The following is a 20,956-nucleotide window of genomic DNA, read 5'->3' as shown; positions in this document are numbered from 1 at the left end:
GACGCGAACTGCAACCTTAATCATTTAAAACCTGCCAATTGTGTGTACCTGGACGAAGTTGCATTGACATTTGACCTTATCTTCTGGGTGTTTCGGTTTTTGACAGTCTGTTATATATGGAGAAATGTGGATGTAATGTAACGGACGATGGTCTTTGTCCGTGTGAGCAGTGTTTTAAAAATGAGCATGGTTTTACTTGTCACTCATTGATTGACGTAAAGACACGCAGGTATTCTTCAGCAAGCCGAAGTTTCCGACCACTCAGTTGGCATCACTTCTTACTTGCAGATTTTTTCCAATAAGTGGCTGACAGAGAGGGTATATTGGATCAAAATAAAAAATCGTTCTCATTGTTAGTTCTCTCGCTTCAATAGTCCATGGTACCTACCTGTGGCAGAGAGTTGTTCTTGTATCTTCGTCCAAAGACTGATTTGACGCAGCTCTCCATGCTACTCTATCCTGTGCAAGCCTCTTCATCTCCGAGTAACTATTGCAACCCTTATCCCTCTGAATCTGCTTAGTGTATTCATCTCTTGGTCTTCCTCTACGATTTTCACCCTCCACGCTTCCCTCCAGTACGAAATTGGTGATCCCTTGATGCCTCAGAACGTCTCCTACCAAACGATCCCTTCTTCTAGTCAAGTTGTGCCACAAATTCCTCTTCTCCCCAATTCCATTCGCTACGTCGTGGCAGACAGTATACCTTTGATATTACTTTGATGGAGTCTACGATTGTGTCCATATTCTGCAAACCACTGTAAAGCGCACGGCTGAGGGCACTTATCATTATACCATCAACTAAGGCTGTTTTACACCTCATTAATGGCGAAACCAAGTTTTGGATCTGCGCTAAGACCCACTGCGCATTAGCAGAGTGTGGCCGCTTATGTAGCTGTCTAAATTACAGTTTCCGCTTGTTCCGACTTCGGCGACACGAAACTAGTAGCTGCGCGTGGCAGGGAGCAATGTGTTCTGTCAATAGCCTGTTAAAGAAGTTAAACATAAAGTAAGAAATGGGGGAAATTATTCAGTTCTTGGACATCTACGCTGTGCACAAGTGTTTGTGCGATTTCAATTATGTGAACTACATAAACAAATAGCGATGTACCGCTGCATTTGAGGCCGTCCTAAGCGACCTGAACACGCATTGATTGACGATATCTGAACTACAGAGCGAAATTCATAACATTGGAAACACAAACTCAAATAAATTTCGAAAAATACAAGCAAGTAAAACATCCGGCTGTGAAACAGACAACATCTACAAAAATCCTGTGGTTCCTGTTGGTGAGTTCTTTTACGCTGCGCAGGAAAAGCTACACAAACTTGGTAACGTGAATTATTTATTCAGTATTCATCCACGGAACGTCCCAGCAATGCATCACATTCGCGAATTGTAGTAATGGCATCACAAATATTTGGAACAAATTTGTCAATTATTGATTCTGGAAGAAGAAATAAATCCCGTACAGTCGAATATGAATGTCCTCTTCCCAAAAAAACGCAATGTGATCTGTAGTTTCAGTTCGGGCTGCAGTACTACAAGCGTAATAGTATGTTCCCTCCTTGTTACATATACTGTTTTCGTCAAATTCCCGGATAGCTTAAAGAACTTCTTGGGTCTGCCACAATAATTTATTCCCGCAAGGTCTCTCAGCAGTTCATCTGATGTCTGTTTTTGATCTAATCGCGAGTCAAACCTCGTTTTTTTATTTCTTTTGTTATGCAGCGATTTGATGCACGCAAGTGTTAAGGTCGCGACCACTGTTGCAGCTGCCAAAACCTTCATGTCAGAGGCGACTCTGGCGCACACAAAACAACTTCATGTGCACATTGGTGTCGCTCTCTCTACTGCCACATGTGATAGGGTTTCGCGAAATTTGTTTACCTAAACGATTTCGCAACCTGAATGTCTACCTGTAAATATATTTAGAGTTTCATTCTGTACCATTGGGATATGGATCGCGGGAAGAATGACTATTTAAATGAATGTTTATTATTTTCGTAATTAATCTATGGTCGAAATGAATTTATTGTCAGTGGGATAAATTAAAATGCGAAAATTTGAAGTAACGTCAATAATTTACATATTTATTAATTTACTGGTTTATTTACAATAGTTGTAAAATACATAGGTAATAATAAACTCTCTAATACAACATTTAAAACATAGTACCAACAGAACCATTTTCAATTTTCTCATAATATGATATGCATAGCTGCTAACGCATTGCACTAACCGCCAGTATGAAGTCCATGAAATGTCTGTTATATAGTCAATATGCGATAAACATTCATCACTGAATACGATCGTCAAAAGATCTATCATTTCTATTTTCATTTTCTTTTATCATGTACTTCACGCTGTCACCTTTACCCATTTGCGCTGTTGTCATCAATATATATTTTTAACTATGTTCTTACAGTGATAAGTACGTCAATTTTCTGATTTCACGAATGAACTGGATCTACCTTTCGTGACAGGAAATGCATAACCATTGCTGCTAAGTCACACTTAACATCGTCTGATTGCTCACATACGATCAAACAAACTACAGTTTGGCGATGGTGGACATTTTCTTTATTTGCCAGTAACACTTTGCAATGTTGAAACATTCGTGATTGATAACATCAGCATGCAGTTGTACTAAGTTTTCTTTTCCAATAAAATTAAAATGCGCTTCTCTTTTACTGGAAGAAAAAATGTAATACATCTGTATACGGATGTTAGCAACCGTGAATAACATGTAGAACAGTTGTGGCTGTTCTATCAAGTGGAAGATGTTAAAACAACTTCATCAGTAACTCTGCTATCAAGACTTTTTAAAGGATGAATCTCGCTTGGTAAGGGAAACTTTGTGGATAATGTCATATAATATAGCTCCTTTTTTTGTGGACTACGAACTTTTGTCATGATCTTCATCAGTCGTCCGCTATTTCTCTAAGTAGATATCGACCACCCCAATCCGAACGTTAAGGCAAATAAATCAATAGTTAATTAGTTGACGACAATTCTGGAAGTTCTGTTTTTCATCACTAGTTGCTAATCGCCTTTAGTTGACGATGATGCTGAAAATTCTGTTTTCCATTATTAGTTACTAATCGCATATAAAACATACAATGAATGTAAATTATTGATATTCTTAATAGGAATGTACGCAATTGTCTCACACGATTTTCGTTTCTACCACGTAAGTAAACTGAAATTTTAGTGACATTATTCCTCGTGAAATTGTCTCAAGTTTCGAGAAATTTTTCCAACTCAGATGTGATTACAATTTGATCAGCATCGGTTATAAAACCAATGAGTGATTAAGGGGAAAACCAACTATTAGACAATGATAGCGTATCTCTAACACATCTCGCGGCCGGTGCCGGCTCTTTTAGGGTGTAACCATGAAGGAAATCGGTGAAGTTAAGTAACATTTGCTAAAGACGTTTTCTGGATGCTCTGAGAGGAAGAAGGTCGTTCATAGAAGGGTAATTAGATGATAAGGATCTTTCTCGTTTGGATAGATCATTGATTGGCATGAATCATTCTTACAAGAAAGTTGGAAAGATGTGGGTTACAAGTCACTGATGAGAATTTTCTTTGCATCTGATGAAATACTGATTGTTTCATTCTTCCTAACAGTTATCGTCGGACTGTTTTTATTGTACTTATCATAAAAGAGAAACATTTGTCACCGTCATTATACGTAAATAGCTGTACCTCCCCTCAAAACATTTCGCATTTATTCGATCTATAGAGAAAATCTTCTGTAGAGTCATTTGTGTGGCAGTCGGCACTAGCGGGCCTCGATTCATCTCCTTTAATGGATCCGCCCAGAAACTGAACAGCGTCAGGAGGACACAAGGTGTCTTCTTGTACGCTGGGAGGATATGTGTGCCATTACTTTCACTCAGTTACCTCTGTAACAATCAAAATCCCGGAAAACTGGTCTGCTACTGTTAGCGGAAAGAGGAATCTATCTCGAACACCGGTTAAATCAATTATTTTTTTAGTGATTCTGGTACATGTTTCGTCATAAAATAGGAATTAATTCGTGCATCGAGCTTCTTCTGGATGATCATATACTACACGAAAGTTCCGTAGATCCAAACCTAGCATCTCTGGAAAAATCTGGCTTACAGCTAGTGTCTGATGCAGCTGCAGTGAGCTGATCTCGTGCCGTACTCCGATTCACTTACTTAAGCACGTGGTATGGACATAAAACGATGGTACTCGTGCCCAGTGTGGCATCTGTTTGCTACTCTACGTACCCCCTGGAATTGGTGTGAAGTTGCTCTGCACCTGAAACATCTCGTCTATGGTAGACCGCGTATTTTATATGACAGTGACCGACGACACCAGTCCCACAATTGGGACCTACCGTAACGGTGAGCTAATTTGCTACGAACTCGATAGTGACGATGGAAAGCAAGAATGGGGAGCTTTTGTTTTCGCCGCCGTAGCTACTTGTGAAACAGACTACGAATCACTCATCCTTCACCATACGGCAACTGTTTCTAGCGGTGGTTTAACAACTGCGACAGCAGGTGAGTGTAAGGTCACTTGAGCGTCATCGAGGACGACACAGTCTGTCTCCTGTGGTCCACGTCGTGCGACAGCAGACTCTCGATACTGAAGGGGTTGGACCGGCGCGGGAGCGGCGCGGAGACCTGCTGGCCGACGTCCGTGGGCGGGGGTGGCGGGGGTGGAGGCGGCGGCTGCGGAGGCGGCGTAGGCGATACTCGGCCGCAGTTGGAGATGGCCTCGTCGTCCGAGACGATGTTGATATCCTCCTCGTCGTCGTTGGGCTGGGACAGGCTCCGGTCTTCCGGAGGGTCGGCTGCCGGGGGCGGCGACGGCGGCGGCGGCTGCTGCTGCTGCTGCTGCTGCAGGGGCGGCGGCGGCGGCTGGGTCTGCTGGTGGGCGGGCGCGTGGGCGCGGTGCTTGGCCTCCCACTGGCGGCGCAGCGTGTCCAGGTCGACGGCGACGCCCTTGGCGGCCAGCTTGCGCTGCTGGCGCTCCAGCGACTTGAGCAGCTTCTTCTCGCGCCGCTCGCGCTCCTTGCGCCGCAGCTCCTCCTCCGGGATGGGCTCCCCGCTGCACGTCTGCGGGTGAGCGTTGTGCGCCGGCCGGCCCGGGCCCTTCTTCGTGTGCTCCTTCTTGCGCCACTTGGCGCGCCGGTTCTGGAACCACACCTGCAACATCGCGTCCCCACTGTCAGAGGTGACCAGTGCTCTCGACAGCTACCATTCTCAATAACCTTATGACAATTCTGTCGCAACACGACACCTTGTTCCGACCCTCCAGAAAGCCCCGCGACCTCAACAAATCCCCCTCGACCAGTTTACCTCTTGGCGTAACCAATGGCTCCCAAAGCTGAAGGAAAGACTGTAGATCGAGCCACCTGTTGTTTCCATTCTCATGACCTCTTCCTAACCATTTACGACCATGCCAGCCTTTTTTCTGTTTTTGGGTCATCATTCCTCTGGATGGTTTGATGCAGCGTGCCACGACCTCTCTGCTATGCCAACTTCATCTTAGAGTAGAGCTTACACGCAAGCTTCTCTATCATTTGTTGGATATGTTCCAGTCTCTGTCACGACCCGCATTGGCCACTGGATCAATGACGAGGGCTGGTGTGCCACCCAGCCTTGATGTTTTTAGGCAGCTTCCTGTGTCCGGCTAGCTGAATACTGGACTGGGACCCATGCTCCATCTCAGTTACAAAACTTGAAATTTTTTCGGAAATGTTCTCGCACTTTCACATGGATGAACTCTAGATGAAGACAGATGAAATATACAGACTCCATTCCAGGGAACAAGGAGTGGGGACAGGAAGGACATTCATCCACCATCTACTATTAACACTGTCAAACCCACAGTGACATGATGACCTCGTGAAAATACGGGAAAGGCGAGGTAACAAGAGAAGGTTCCAGTCTCCGTCCTCTTACAGTACCGGGTGGTTATACTTAAAGTGCAACTATTCACGGAGGTCCAATGTGGCGCCGCAGTTATCGTATGGCAGCGAATCTTGGTAGCTATGCCAAATGCGTTAATGTGGAACCGATTTACACTGGAATAAGTACTTCCAAGTATGGCCACCAGGTGTAACATTGGCGCTGTACGGCGTCTCGCCGCCTTCTCTGGTGCTCATACTGAACTAAATGTGGCAGCGGCCCATGTCCCGTTCCTAAGCCATTACATGAGGAAACATTTCTATACGTCCTCTCGCATTCACAGTGCCAGATATGCACCTGGTGGCCATATTGGAACTATTTTTTGCAGCTGTAATCGTTTCCACATTAACTTATTAGCGTATCTACCATGTCCCGCTGCCGTATGATAACTGCAGCTCACACTGAAAGTCTATGGGTATCTGCACATTAATTATAAACGCCCAGTACAACTAAACACCTTAATAACCTTATTACAGTTCCGTCACAACACAACTCCCCCACCATCCTCCAGAAATCATAACGATCCCTTCAGAACCCCCTTAATTAATTTGCCTCCTGGTCTACCAATGGCTCCTCAAAACGAACCTTCCCAAAAGTCAAGGAATGAGTGTAGGATGAACCCCCTGCTGGCTCTATTCCCATACATCTACCTAACCAATTATGACCATCCCATCTGTTCTTCTTTTTCTTGTCATCATTCTACTGACTGTTTTGACACGACTTGTCACGATTTCTCTCCTGTGCTAACCTCTTCATCACTGAGTAGCGCTCACAGCCGAATTTCCCTATAAGTTTCTCTAAATATTCAAGTCTCTGTCATGCCCCACCCAAATAGCACAACAAGGGCAAATTTGCTTGCCAATCTGGATATGCTTTGTTGGTGTTTTCCCGCATCTGATAGCTGAATACTTGGCTGGTACCCACGTCCCGCCTGAGTTACAGGATTAAAAAACATTTCTATAATGTTATCACAGTTTCACACGGCATACACTAGACGCAGGCAGTCGAGGTATATATATTCTGCCACAGGGCGAGAGGGATGGTGGCTGGGAGGGTACCGAGCCACCCTCTAACACTAACATTGCCAAATCCAGAGTAACAAGCCGACCTCAACAGAATAATGGGTATGGCCAGGAAAGCAGATTCTAACCTGTGTCTTCCACAACTGTTTCTACCCCCCACCCCTCCCCCCCTCCCACCCCTGTAGTACCATCGAACTTATTCCCTGATGACTAAACGCAACTCCTTACAACTTGTCCCATCGTTCTGTGTTTTCCAAGCATTTCTTTTCATTGTCATTACGTGAAGAACATTTTCGTATCTTACCTTATTAGTCTACCTGATTTTCATAATTGTTCTCTAACTCCATATTTCAAATTTTTCGATTCTCTTCTGGTTTCCTCACAATCCATGATTCGCTTCGATACTTGCCTGTGTCTCAGAAACTTTTCCTCAAATTAAGAGCAATTTTTGATACTGCTAGACTTCTTTCGGCCACGAATGTCCTCTTTGCCTTGTGCCAGTCTGCTTATTACATCATCTTTGCTTCCAAGTAGTGGAATTCATTCACCTTGTCTATTTCGCAGTCCCCAGTTTGATGTTAATTTTCTCAATAGCGCCATTTCTGATACTCCATATTACTTTTGTCTTTAGAAATATTTTATGGAGGTGATGTTGTACAGATGTAATGAATGTTAAGAACTATATAACACAATACACAGCTGTAACGGTATATTTTATCAGAGACGACCGATTTCAGTCTATGCATTTGCATAATTGATGACTCTTACGCCAATTGCGCAAATGCACAGCTGAGATAGTTTTTGGACCATTGATAGTCTGAGTCTAGACCAACATCGATCATCTCTAATTAAATATGCCGTTTCAGCTGTGTTGCATATTCCAGTTCTTAACTCCTGTCTTCCTTCATTTTTCTCTCAGTCTTTTACCTGCGCTTAGCAGACTGTTCATTCCATTCAGTATGTGGTGTAATCTTTCCTCACTTTCATCGAGGATACCAATAACACAGTGAATCTTATCACTGACCATCAACTTCGATCCTACTCCTGAACCATTTTTATTTCCGACATTCTTTCTTCGATTTACAGACTGAATAGTAGGGTAGAAAGGCTGCATCCCCCCCAACATCCTTTTAAATATGAGATATTCATTCTCGTTCTTTCATGCAAACATTTCATCCGAAGAAGCAACCAACAGAAATACACTATGTGATCAAAAGTATCCAGACACCCCAAAAACATACGTTTTTCATATTAGGTGCATTGTGCTGCCAGGTCCTTTATATTAGGGACCTCAGTAGTCATTAGACACATGAGAGAGCAGAATGGGGCTCTCCGCGGAACTCACGGACTTCGAACAAGGCCAGGTGATTGCGTGTCAAACGGTTCAAGTGGCTCTGAGCACTATGGGACTTAACATCGGAGGTCATCAGTCCCCTAGGACTTAGAACTACTTAAACCTAACTAATCTAAGGACGTCACACACATCCACGCCCGAGGCAGGATTCGAACCTGCGGTCGCGCGGTTGCGGACTGAGGCTCCTAGAACCGCTCGGCCACCGCGGCTGGCAATTGGGTGTCACTTGTGTCATATGTGTGCTCGCGAGATTTCCGCACTCCTAAACATCCCTACGTCCACTGATTCCGATGTGATAGTGAAGTGGAAACGTACGGCACAAAAGCGTACAGGCCGACCTCGTCTGTCGAGTGACAGAGACACGGGAATTCCAAACTGCATCAGGATCCACTGCAAGTAGTATGACAGTTAGGCGGGAGGCGAGAAAACTTGGATTTCATGGTCGAGCGGCTGCTCATAAGCCACACATCACGCCGGTAAATGCCAAACGACGCCTCACTTGTCGTAAGGAGCGTAAACATTGGACAATTGAACAGTGGAAAAACGTTGGGTGTAGTGACGAATCACGGTACATAATGTGGCGATCCGATGGCAGGTTGTGGGTATGGCGAGTGCCCGGTGAACGTAATCTGCCAGTGTGTGTAGTGTCAAAAGTAAAATTCGGAGACGGCGGTGTTATGGTGTGGTCGTTTCTTTCAGGAGGGGGGGGGGGGGGGCTTGCACCCGTTGTTGTTTTGGGTGGCACTATCACAGCACAGGCCTCCATTGATGTTTTAAGCACCTTCTTGTTTCCTACTGTTGAAGAGCAATTCGGGGATGGTAATTGCATCTTTCAACACGATCGAGCACCTGTTCATAATGCACGACCCGTGGTGGTGTGGTTACACGGCAATGACATCCCTGTAATGGACTGCCCTGCACAGGGTCCTGAGTTGAATCCTATAGAGCACCTTTGTGTTGTTTTGGGAGTCGACTTTGTGCCAGATCTCACCGACCGACATCGATACCTCTCCTCAGTGCAGCACTCCGTCAAGAATGGGCTGCCATTCCCCAAGAAACCTTCCAGCACCACGTATGCCTGCGAGAGTGGAAGCTGTCATCAAGGCTAAGGGTGGGTCAACACCATATTGAATTCCAGAATTACCGATGGAGGGCACCACGAACTTGTAAGTCATTTTCAGCCAGGTATCCGGATACTTTTAATCACATAGTGTATCTCGACTAATTCTTGACCAGCAGTTAACGAGAATAGATTCACGCTATCCATGCAACAGAATAGATGACAAATGAGTAAAACTACTAAAGGGTTGAACGTAGGAAATGCACCCCTCTAGTATCCTCCTTTTTCTTGTGCCTTCGTCTGACATCGTCGCAGGACCGGCATGATTATTAACTACTACAACGTCTGACAAGTATGAAAATAATAAATTAATACTAATTAAGTATACTTGGGAAATATTCAATTAAACATAATACAGTAAATTTAATATGTTAGAAGCACTTCTTAAAATATAAAATTAGAATGTTTTAATTGAAAATTAGATAAAAATTTGTGAAAGCTGCACAGGAACCAGAATGGGGAAATTAAGATAATGAACCATTCTTTCCAAATGAACATGCCATGCGGTCTGGGGTACCGAATGACGAGCCAAAAGATTAAGACCATCTGCGTAATAGCTTGTTTGTCCGTCTTTGGGGCGAAATACATCACTGAATCTGCGTATCAGGGATCCGACAGTTTGTTGGTAGGTTTGTGGAGGTATCTACCATTAGATGTCGACGCACAGCTCACGTACTTCGCGTAAATAACGGGCCTCTGATTATGTGTACGCGGTGATGGCGCCCGATACTGACCAAGATGGGTTCCATAGTACTTACATCAGGCGTATCTGGTCCCCGAGACATAAACGTGAGTTCACTATAATGCTCCTCAAAGCGCTGTAGCATGGTTCTGACTCCGAGACACGGACAGTTACACTGCTGGGAGATAACACCTCCATCGGGGAAGACATCAAGAATGAAGGCATGCAGGTGGTTCGCAGCTGTCAGCGTATCTTTGATTAGCACCATTAGCCCCATGCAAGCGAAGGAGAATGTCTGCCACAGCATAATACGCCTCCCACCAGCCTGCGTCCATGGCGCGCTGCACGTTTCGGACCGCTATTCACCTCGATGACGCCGTTAGTGGAGACGACCATCGACCTATTGTAGCAAAATACGAGGTGTGGCTAGAAAAAAACCGGACTAGTACTGGTGAAACAATAAAACGAATGCAATAAGGCTGAAAGTCGCGTGGCCTGTCACGTGACTCTCGCTCCGCCTACTGCTCGAGTTTCATCTGCCTCCTGCACTCAGTCTGCCCGTGGCGTCTGTTTTAAGTAGTTGTCTGTGCGTCGGAAAATGTTGAGTGTACAGAAAGAACAGCGTGTTAACATCAAATTTTGTTTAAAACTAGGAAAATCTGCAAGTGAAACGTTTGTAATGTTACAACAAGTGTACGGCGATGATTGTTTATCGCGAACACAAGTGTTTGAGTGGTTTAAACGATTTAAAGATGGCCGCGAAGACACCAGTGATGACACTCGCACTGGCAGACCATTGTCAGCAAAAACTGATGCAAACATTGAAAAAATCGGTAAACTTGTTCGACAAGATCGCCGTTTAACAATCAGAGCAGTGTCTGAGTTAACAGGAGTTGACAAGGAAAGTGTTAGGCAGATTCTTCATGAAAGTTTCAACATGAACAAAGTGTGTTCCAAAATGGTTCCAAAGTGTCTCACAATTGAACAGAAGGAACGCCGAAGAATGATTTGTTCTGACATCCTGAAAAACATTGAAAGTGATCCCACCTTCTTACAAAATGTTATTACTTGCGATGAATCGTGGTTTTTTACTTACGATCCCGAAACTAAACGCCAATCGATGCATTGGAAAACTCCTGGTTCTCCACGACAAAAAAAAGCACGAATGTCAAAATCGAAATTCAAGGCAATGATGATTGTTTTTTTTTTGACATCAAAGGGATTGTGCACATTGATTGGGTACCAGAGGGACAAACAGTGAATCAGCATTACTACATTAGCGTCCTGGCTACCCTACGTCAGCGAGTACGGAGAAAACGGAACGATTTGTGGAGAAAAAAGTCATGGATCCTTCACCAAGACAATGCCCCAGCTCACAGTGCGTTGTCAGTGAAGACGTTTTTGGCAAAACACAATATTCCCATCTTAGATCATCCACCCTACTCACCTGATTTGGCCCCCTGTGACTTTTTTCTTTTCCCTAAAGTCAAGTCAGCATTGAAAGGAACTAGATTTGAGACTGTTGAAGCAGTAAAAGAAAAAGCGACGGAAGTAATGTATGGACTTACCGAAAATGATCTGCAGCATTGCTATGAACAGTGGAAAATTCGTATGGAGCGGTGTAGAGACCGAGGAGGAGAGTACATTGAAGGAGATAACATGAAATTGTAAATAATTGTAAATAAATGTTTTTTCCAGCATCAGTCCAGTTTTTTTCTAGCCACACCTCGTATGATTTGCCCGAAGAACCGACACGTTTGCATTGAATCTCGATGGTCCCGTGCCCCCTGCAGTCGTACCTGGCGATGTCGTTGGCTCACCATGTGAACACGTAGAGGTGGTCTGCTGCGGAGCTCGTTGTTCAACAGTGTACGACGACTGGTGTGCTCCGAAATATTTATGCATGCACCAGCTCCTTCGGCAGAGATGTCACAGCCCACTTTACAGAGCTTACAAGATTCCAAACCCCACACGTTCTGTAAAGAGTCGTGGACGTCCAACCATTTAGCGCCTGGTAGTTGTTTCGCTGTCTTTCTACCTCTTTCTGTAGATGCTCATTTCAGTAGCAAGTGAACATTCGACCAGCTTTGCAGTTTCCCCACACACCCGTTGACAGGCTCTAAGTTATAATAAGTTCCCCTTTGTGAAAGTTGCCTATCTCAACGTATATCGCCATTTCCAGCTCATATCTTCTAGGGGTAAGATAGATACCGCCTACAGGAAAATTAAAGAGACCTTTGGAGATAAGAGAACGACTTGTATGAATATCAAGAGCTCAGATGGAAACCCAGTTCTAAGCAAAGAAGGGAAAGCAGAAAGGTGGAAGGAGTATATAGAGGGTCTATACAAGGGCGATGTACTTGAGGACAATATTATGGAAATGGAAGAGGATGTAGATGAAGATGAAATGGGAGATATGATACTGCGTGAAGAGTTTGACAGAGCACTGAAAGACCTGAGTCGAAACAAGGCCCCCGGAGTAGACAATATTCCATTGGAAATACTGACGGCCGTGGGAGAGCCAGTCCTGACAAAACTCTACCATCTGGTGAGCAAGATGTATGAAACAGGCGAAATACCCTCAGACTTCAAGAAGAATATAATAATTCCAATCCCAAAGAAAGCAGGTGTTGACAGATGTGAAAATTACCGAACTATCAGCTTAATAAGTCACAGCTGCAAAATACTAACACGAATTCTTTACAGACGAATGGAAAAACTAGTAGAAGCCAACCTCGGGGAAGATCAGTTTGGATTCCGTAGAAACACTGGAACACGTGAGGCAATACTGACCTTACGACTTATCTTAGAAGAAAGATTAAGGAAAGGCAAACCTACGTTTCTAGCATTTGTAGACTTAGAGAAAGCTTTTGACAATGTTGACTGGAATACTCTCTTTCAAATTCTAAAGGTGGCAGGGGTAAAATACAGGGAGCGAAAGGCTATTTACAATTTGTACAGAAACCAGATGGCAGTTATAAGAGTCGAGGGACATGAAAGGGAAGCAGTGGTTGGGAAGGGAGTAAGACAGGGTTGTAGCCTCTCCCCGATGTTGTTCAATCTGTATATTGAGTAAGCAGTAAAGGAAACAAAAGAAAAATTCGGAGTAGGTATTAAAATTCATGGAGAAGAAATAAAAACTTTGACGTTCGCCGATGACATTGTAATTCTGTCAGAGACAGCAAAGGACCTAGAAGAGCAGTTGAATGGAATGGACAGTGTCTTGAAAGGAGGATATAAGATGAACATCAACAAAAGCAAAACAAGGATAATGGAATGTAGTCTAATTAAGTCAGGTGATGCTGAGGGAATTAGATTAGGAAATGAGGCACTTAAAATAGTAAAGGAGTTTTGCTATTTGGGGAGCAAAATAACTGATGATGGTCGAAGTAGAGAGGATATAAAATGTAGGCTGGCAATGGCAAGGAAAGCGTTTCTGAAGAAGAGAAATTGGTTAACATCCAGTATTGATTTAAGAGTCAGGAAGTCATTTCTGAAAGTATTTGTATGGAGTGTAGCCATGTATGCAAGTGAAACATGGACGATAAATAGTTTGGACAAGAATAGAATAGAAGCTTTCGAAATGTGGTGCTACAGAAGAATGCTGAAGATTAGATGGGTAGATCACATAACTAATGAGGAAGTATTGAATAGGATTGGGGAGAAGAGAAGTTTGTGGCACAAATTGACCAGAAGAAGGGATCGGTTGGTAGGACATGTTCTGAGGCATCAAAGGATCACCAATTTAGTGTTGGAGGGCAGCGTGGAGGGTAAAAATCGTAGGGGGAGACCAAGAGATGAATACACTAAGCAGATTCAGAAGGATGTAGGTTGCAGTAGGTACTGGGAGATGAAAAAGCTTGCACAGGATAGAGTAGCATGGAGAGCTGCATCAAACCAGTCTCAGGACTGAAGACCACAACAACAACAACATCTTCGCTAGGGCGATCCCCTGTCCGTTTCTGCTCCGCTTATATACTTTTGCTACCGAGTCATGTACCAGCAACGCCATCAGGCGGTATCCAACATCGCAGGGTGCGTGATCATAAAGTTTCGGCTTATCAGTGTATACCATGTACGACGCGTGGTAACAACACCACACACGAACCACACTAATGCACTGTGCTGGCCATTCTACCCGTCACAGAGAATTGCATCTCTCGTCAGTTATATACCCATCGATGTTGTGTTTGTGGACATCCAACCACGAGGTATGGGTGATTCATACCTTTCATTAGGGAGTTAAATAATACAATTTTAGCCTTTATTTATTAATAATAATGTACCCATAAGTTACGTCATGAGTTCCGGGTGCTTCACTCTTTTTACCAGGGATTATAAGTAACATGTTTTTAAGCTTTCTTTATTAGAAATAGTGTACCCATACCATACACATTTGTCTGTATGTAAGTTCCATATTTATATTAGGAGGCCCTTATTTTTAGTTCTTCGGTAGTTCACGAAGACCAGCGTTTGCAGTAACAGGACAGGGACTTACGGCGACGCGCGACTCCTTGAGGTCGAGGCGCATGGCGAGCGCCTCCCGCATGAAGACGTCCGGGTAGTGAGAGGCGAGGAAGGCCCTCTCCAGCTCCTCCAGCTGCCAGCTGTTGAAGTTGGTGCGCGACCGCCGCCGCTTGCTGCCGCCGCCGCCTCCGCTGCCATCGTCAGCCGCGTCTCCGCCGCTGGAGCTGCCGCCTGCCAACAGATGCACCAGTCCGTTCCCAAGTGTGCCATAAATCACTCACAAGTTGGCAACACTGACAACAGGTTAACAGTACGAAAACGTGCTGTAGAAGCTCACACATATTATCTTGGCACATACGCAAAATCACTTTCTCTTGCTGAGCGCTGAGTGACGCCTCTCCCTCTTTCCGAACACTCCAAGCAGTATAGATAAGTGAGTGCAGAAATGATTACCTAAAATGAAAAAATTATGGGCGGAAACACAGTTTCTTTTTCATGAAACTCCGCAAAGAGGCAAGGAACGGTTTTTCCTACAAACAAACTATAGCTCCGATAGAAAAATGTTAAAGCAGAAAGTTTTAGGGGTTAAAGTGAGTTATCGATTGCTTTTTCATAACTATCGTTTGCTTTGTCAGATTTCGAGATGTATCTAAAAAACCGTTAAAAATTGGGCATTGGATAACTCGTCAGCGCTCACGTTCCCTCACTTGCTATTTATTGTAAATATAGCCAGCTGTATGTCAAAAACAGTACTTCCTGAAAAAGTAAAAGAATGTTAATAATTTTTCGAGACTTATCGATTTTTTATGGCACTCTAGATATTTCGCTAGACTATTTCAGTGGATGGCTCTACAGTAGCGGTTTTAAGTTTATTTTCTTGTTAAATAGTTGTGCTACCACGCTATTAAATAACTTTTACAGTTTTATTTATACTAAGAATCAAAAAAGACTTGCAAAAACTTGCACTTTCGTTGAGTGTGTTATTTTTATTTACTGTCTCAATTATTATTGTGTGGAAATAGCTCTTAAGGAAAGACGTTGCTGACTTTTTTCAAGAAATTAAATTATTTTATAAATTCGTAAAAAAGACAGAAATTTCTTTCATTAAAAATTATTTTCATGTACAAAAATTGAGACAATTACTAGAAACGCACCCAACAAAAGCGCAAGTTTTTCGAGTCATTTTTTGGTCTTAACAATTAATAAATTCGTAAAAATTATTAAATAGTGTGAAAGCACATCTCTTTGCGAAGAAAATAAGCCTACAGTCGTTACTGTAGAGCCATCCTCAGGGGAACTCTAGACAATTATCGAGATCTCCTGTTTTCAAAACATCGATATATGTCGAAAAATTATTAATTGTTTTAATTTTTAAAGAAGTGCTGTTTTGGCTTACCGCGAATTGTACTACTGTTACTATAACAGCAAATAGGAGAACGTGAATAGTAACAAGCTTCAACTGTTCTTTCGATATTTTTTTCGATCTCAACTACGGTTTTCTTATTTAGGAAAACAACTTTTTGCAACTTGGCGGATTTTTTTGGCCATTTTCGCCATCTTTGTTAGAATTTTATGGAAAAGGAACTCCATTAAAAATTTAATTTCCTATAGATTCATATTTTTTGTTTCCAGGTAATAATTGACCCTCACAGAATGCTCGGACTGCAAGTGACGGCCCTCACTATCGCCCCCTGAGCTGTGTGGTTTGTCTGTTAGAAGCGTCCGTCTCATTACTTTATGCACTGATTTTCTTATTGAGTTCTGTAGTTCAAGGGTACTGATATGTTGAGTAATTTGCTCTACTTGTATAATCTGTTAATACGACCGGTCACAGATTCGCTAGCAGAATTCAGTATGATATCCCTCAAGAGGTCACCAACAACTCTGTCGTTCAATGCCAAGCCGAATAACTGCTTGCTTAAGGGCCAGAGGTGGACCAATACGTTACTGACTTGTTCAATTTGTGAACCTCTTCCTCCTGAATGAATCATCCAATTTTTCTGAAATTGTCATCAAGTGTTTGTACAGTCGTGGACAAAACGAGCGAGACCCCTCGCTTTTTCGTTATGCTGACACGCACAGCTTTAAAGTCTGCTACACAGTATAGCAGGCAAGGCGACGAAGTGCTACCAACATACTATGCACAGGCGTGAAATTGAAAAACTATCCGAACTTTGTCAGACTGTTTTCAATCATGTCTAAGACTATATTAATGCTGATTAGTGTGTTAAACGCAACACGTAAATATAAGATATAAATGAAAGAAGAAACTCTAATTAGTATGAACTGTGCTAATAAAAATGAATTTCAGCTTAGCGAGATAACATAACCGTTTTAGTAAGACAAAGTACCCCAGATCGATACGAATTTGCAAAATATCATGCACATTTAGCCGCGAAACGGTCTGTGTCAACGTTCAGACCAGTCATACTGGATTACCGTTGCTGACCTACCACGAAAATGTGCAAATTTAGCAATGCATGAATATTCTTAGCGAAATTCATTTAAAAATCAATTCAATTATTGACAGAAACGGAAAAAGTAGGCAGTAACAAGTATGAAATTCTACAAAAGATTCATATTGACATCCACAGGGCGCCAGGACAGAATAAAGGTAGCAAAGAAACGTATTGGAAGCGCGAGAAATTCTTAAAATTGCTTTATTGATAGTCTATCTGCCTCCATCGAGATTAGAACCGAAAACAAACCAGACATCCCTTGCAGAAGCAAAAAGCTTTCACTACGCTACCAGCCAGCCCAGGCAAACAGCCCTTTATTATTACCCCAGACATGAATAAGCCGGCAATTTCGCAATGGAAATGGCAAAATGATCTACAGTTTCTGTTGCATTGAGCTTTCTAGATTCAAAAACATGAATTTTCTACCTTTACGTCACCGCTTATGTGACAATCATTCGGGATGTTTATCGAAATAAAAAAAATGGTTCAAATGGCTCTGAGCACTAAGGGACTCAACATCTGTGGTCATAAGTCCCCTAGAACTTAGAACTACTTAAACCTAACTAACCTAAAGACATCACACACATCCATGCCCGAGGCAGGATTCGAACCTGCGACCGTAGAGGTCACGCGGTTCCAGACTGAAGCGTCTTTAACCGCACGGCCACACCGGCCGGCCTTATCGAAATACCAAGTGTGGTGTCACCGCCAGACACCACACTTGCTAGGTGGTAGTTTTAAATCGGCCGCGGTCCATTAGTACATGTCGGACCCGTGTGTCGCCACTGTGTGATCGCAGACCGAGCGCCACCACAAGGCAGGTCTCGAAATACGGACTAGCACTCGCTGCAGTTGTACGGACGACTTTGCTAGCGACTACACTGACGAAGCCTCGCTCCTTTGCCGAGCAGATAGTTAGAATAGCCTTCAGCTAAGTCCATGGCTACGACCTAGCAAGGCGCCATTAGCTTTACATAGCAATTGATACTTATCGTATAAAGCATGACTCATCAAGAACGATATATACAACAAGGATGGATTAAAGTATTCTAAAAGCTACGTACTTTTCTTTATAGCATTCATTACGTATCCTGTTTCAGACCTCACGCCATCCTTCGTGTGTTTATAGCGTGCATTGCGGTCCCCTCAAATCACACTGTGTCGGCAATTCTGTCGACACATCACCGAGCACTGTTATTAGCGAGTAAATTTAGTAGTATTATTCAACACCACCCCAGGAAATAAACGGCGACATAGCTGCCAAACGTTTTCTACAATGTTTCGAATTCTCAATTCGACTCGCCACAGCCAGGAAACGTTCATTAGCCGAAGTGTTTCTTAAGCTATGGGAATGATCGCACTTCTAAAACGCGGTGGCATTAATACTAGGATCTGAATTACCACGTGTATAGGGAAATGGATTTTATTTGCTTTCCTGTAAACGTGATTTGGATCAAAAGCGTAGCTACGATTGAGATGCTGCTGTATCGACTGCAACTAGAACATCTCGAATAAAGAGTAGGGGGAATTATTTACGCGGCCCTTATCTTCAGTAACTGTCGTAGCTATTTTCGTTGTTTGGATTTAGTCACCTAAATAGGTAAAAATGGAACCCTACTAGTCTCACTTTCTTGACCGTCTATCTCTCTACCCAATCCTTAAAACCCGTTTACCTCGAGTACGGGTAGACATAATAAGCGGAAATGTATCGCACTTACTGCGGTATACGGCCCTTGTTGGTGTAAAAAAGTGAGCATCTATGCGAATGCAATCTAAAGATACGGCTGTTTATGTAAGGAAAATTTGCGCAACGGTAATCCAGTATGATCGGTCTTAACGTTGACACAGACCGTTTCGCGATCGAATGTGCATAATATTTTGCTAATTCGTAACGATCTGGGGTAATTTGTCTTACTAAAACAGTTATGTTATCTCGATAAGCTAAAATTCATTTTTATTAGTATAGTTCATATTAACTAGCGTTGCTTCTTTCATTTACATCTTATAATTACGTGGTGTATTTAACACACTAATCTGCATTATTATAGTCTTTGTCAGACTGTTTTCAATCATGTCTAAGTTCGTATAGTTTTCCAATTTCACGCCGGTGCATAGTATGTTGGTAGCACTTCGTCGCCTTGCCTGTTATGCTGTGTAGCATACTTTAAAGCTGTGCGGATTAGCATAACTAAAAGGCGAGGGGTCGCGCTCGTTTTGTCCACGACTGTACATGCACATCATATCTAGCGATTTCCGTCCAATTCGGATAACTCTTTCATGATACATTTTTAGTGTATTTTGTGTCTTTTGGCCTCTAGTGCTTCGAACTGAAATTTATTATGGTGCGGTTTCATCCCACACACCACACCACAGAACACGAACGGACTTATTTTTCTACTCGCATTGTGTACAAATGTTTCTTGAAGTTCCAATGGCCAGACGGTAAACTTACCATGCGATTAATATGTCTCCTGTTGTCTGCGCAAGTACGAATCAGGTCATTTTATGCACAGCCAACCTCTCCACTGAAGCCTTGAGCGGACAAATAATCTTAGCTGTAGGAGAGAACGCCTATACGGATCCGATGACTTTTTCTTTGTTTGAATGACTTCACGACAGCTGCAGCTGTTATTTTTCATTTTATTTTTGTACTGATGTCGAATTTCGGTCTTACCCTAGCTTGACATGCGCTTTTAGAAGAGTTCTTTAAATAAAATACGGGACGTTTCAAAAAGTATTATGTTCTCAAAACTATCGATCTCTGCGCCACAGATCGGTTATTGGCGAAACGAGTAATTGTCTAGATTATATGTACTACCGCTAGATGTCGGCTGTTTTCAGTTCGCTTTATTTCCCTGGCATGTTTCAGTATGGCTACACCGTAGCAGAAATCCTTTTGTGTTCTCGAGTTTGCGAAGTGTAATTCCGTGATTACAGTACAAAAACGTTCCTCCGAATGGATTCGTAGATGCTATCCACAGTTTGTAGATACAGCTTGTGTATGTAAAGAAGAAGAGTACTGGCCGCCCTCATGAATCTGACGAAAATGTCTCACGAATTCGTACAACAACATTAACTTGGCCTATTTGAGACGTTAGTTGGTTATGAAGCCGTTCAGATGGCTCTGAGCACTGTGGGACTGAGCTCATCAGTCGCCTAGACGTAGAACTACTTAAACCTAACTAACCTAATGACATCACACACATCCATGCCCCAGGCAGGATTCGAACCTGCGACCGTAGCAGCAGCGCGGTTCCACACTGAAGCGCCCAGAACCGCTCGGCCACATTGTCCTATGTAGCCGTACGAGTTACGCTGTTACAGGCTCTACGTCATGACGACCATCGCAAACGTGTGGCATTTTCTGACGAGCTACAGAATTCTATTGACAATGATAACACTTTCACACAACGCATCTGTTTAGGGATGAACCGTCTTTACCGAGTGAGACAGCGCAGTGGTTAGCACACTGGAGTCGAATTCGGGAGGTCGACGGTTCAAACCAGCGTCCGGCCAGCCTGATTTAGGTTTCCCGTGATTTCCCTAAAATACATAAGGCAAATGCTGGAATGGTTCCCTTGAAAAGGGCACGGCCATTTCCTTCCCCATTTTCCTTAATCAGAGTTTGCGCTCCGTTTGTAATGAAATTGTCGACGGGACGTTAAAAACTAATCTCCACCTCTTCCATGAACCGTCTTTCCGCCATAGTGGGAAGGAAAACAAACTGAGCGTACGAATTTTGGACCTACAGAACGCACATGCACACACTGAGTGTGATATACATGAGATTCACCCAAAATCAAAGTGTTTTGTGCGATATCGCACTCATCTGTTTACGGTCCATCCTTTTTTTATAAGTACACAGTCAATGGTCAGCAGCATCTTGCTATATAACAAAAC

The 20,956-nt window shown here is 43.1% G+C and overlaps 1 protein-coding gene across 1 annotated transcript in view; it reads right to left on the bottom strand.

The window, feature by feature from the left end:
* Positions 1–4,551: 4,551 nt before the first annotated feature.
* LOC126456534 (homeobox protein unc-4-like) overlaps positions 4,552–20,956 on the bottom strand; it is a 124,305-nt gene continuing 107,900 nt past the window's right edge. Inside the window, exons 3-5 of the mRNA XM_050092284.1 lie at positions 14,629–14,828; positions 4,898–5,187; positions 4,552–4,810 (exon numbers count right to left, since the gene is read on the bottom strand). Of these exons, the coding sequence (XP_049948241.1) occupies positions 4,552–4,810; positions 4,898–5,187; positions 14,629–14,828 (749 nt within the window). The remainder of the gene's footprint in view (positions 4,811–4,897; positions 5,188–14,628; positions 14,829–20,956) is intronic.

This window comes from Schistocerca serialis, chromosome 2, assembly GCF_023864345.2.
Source record: "Schistocerca serialis cubense isolate TAMUIC-IGC-003099 chromosome 2, iqSchSeri2.2, whole genome shotgun sequence".
Classification (NCBI taxonomy): Eukaryota; Metazoa; Arthropoda; class Insecta; order Orthoptera; family Acrididae; genus Schistocerca; species Schistocerca serialis.
The sequence above is the reverse complement of the archived record's forward strand: the minus strand, read 5'-3'. Positions and strand labels throughout refer to the sequence as shown.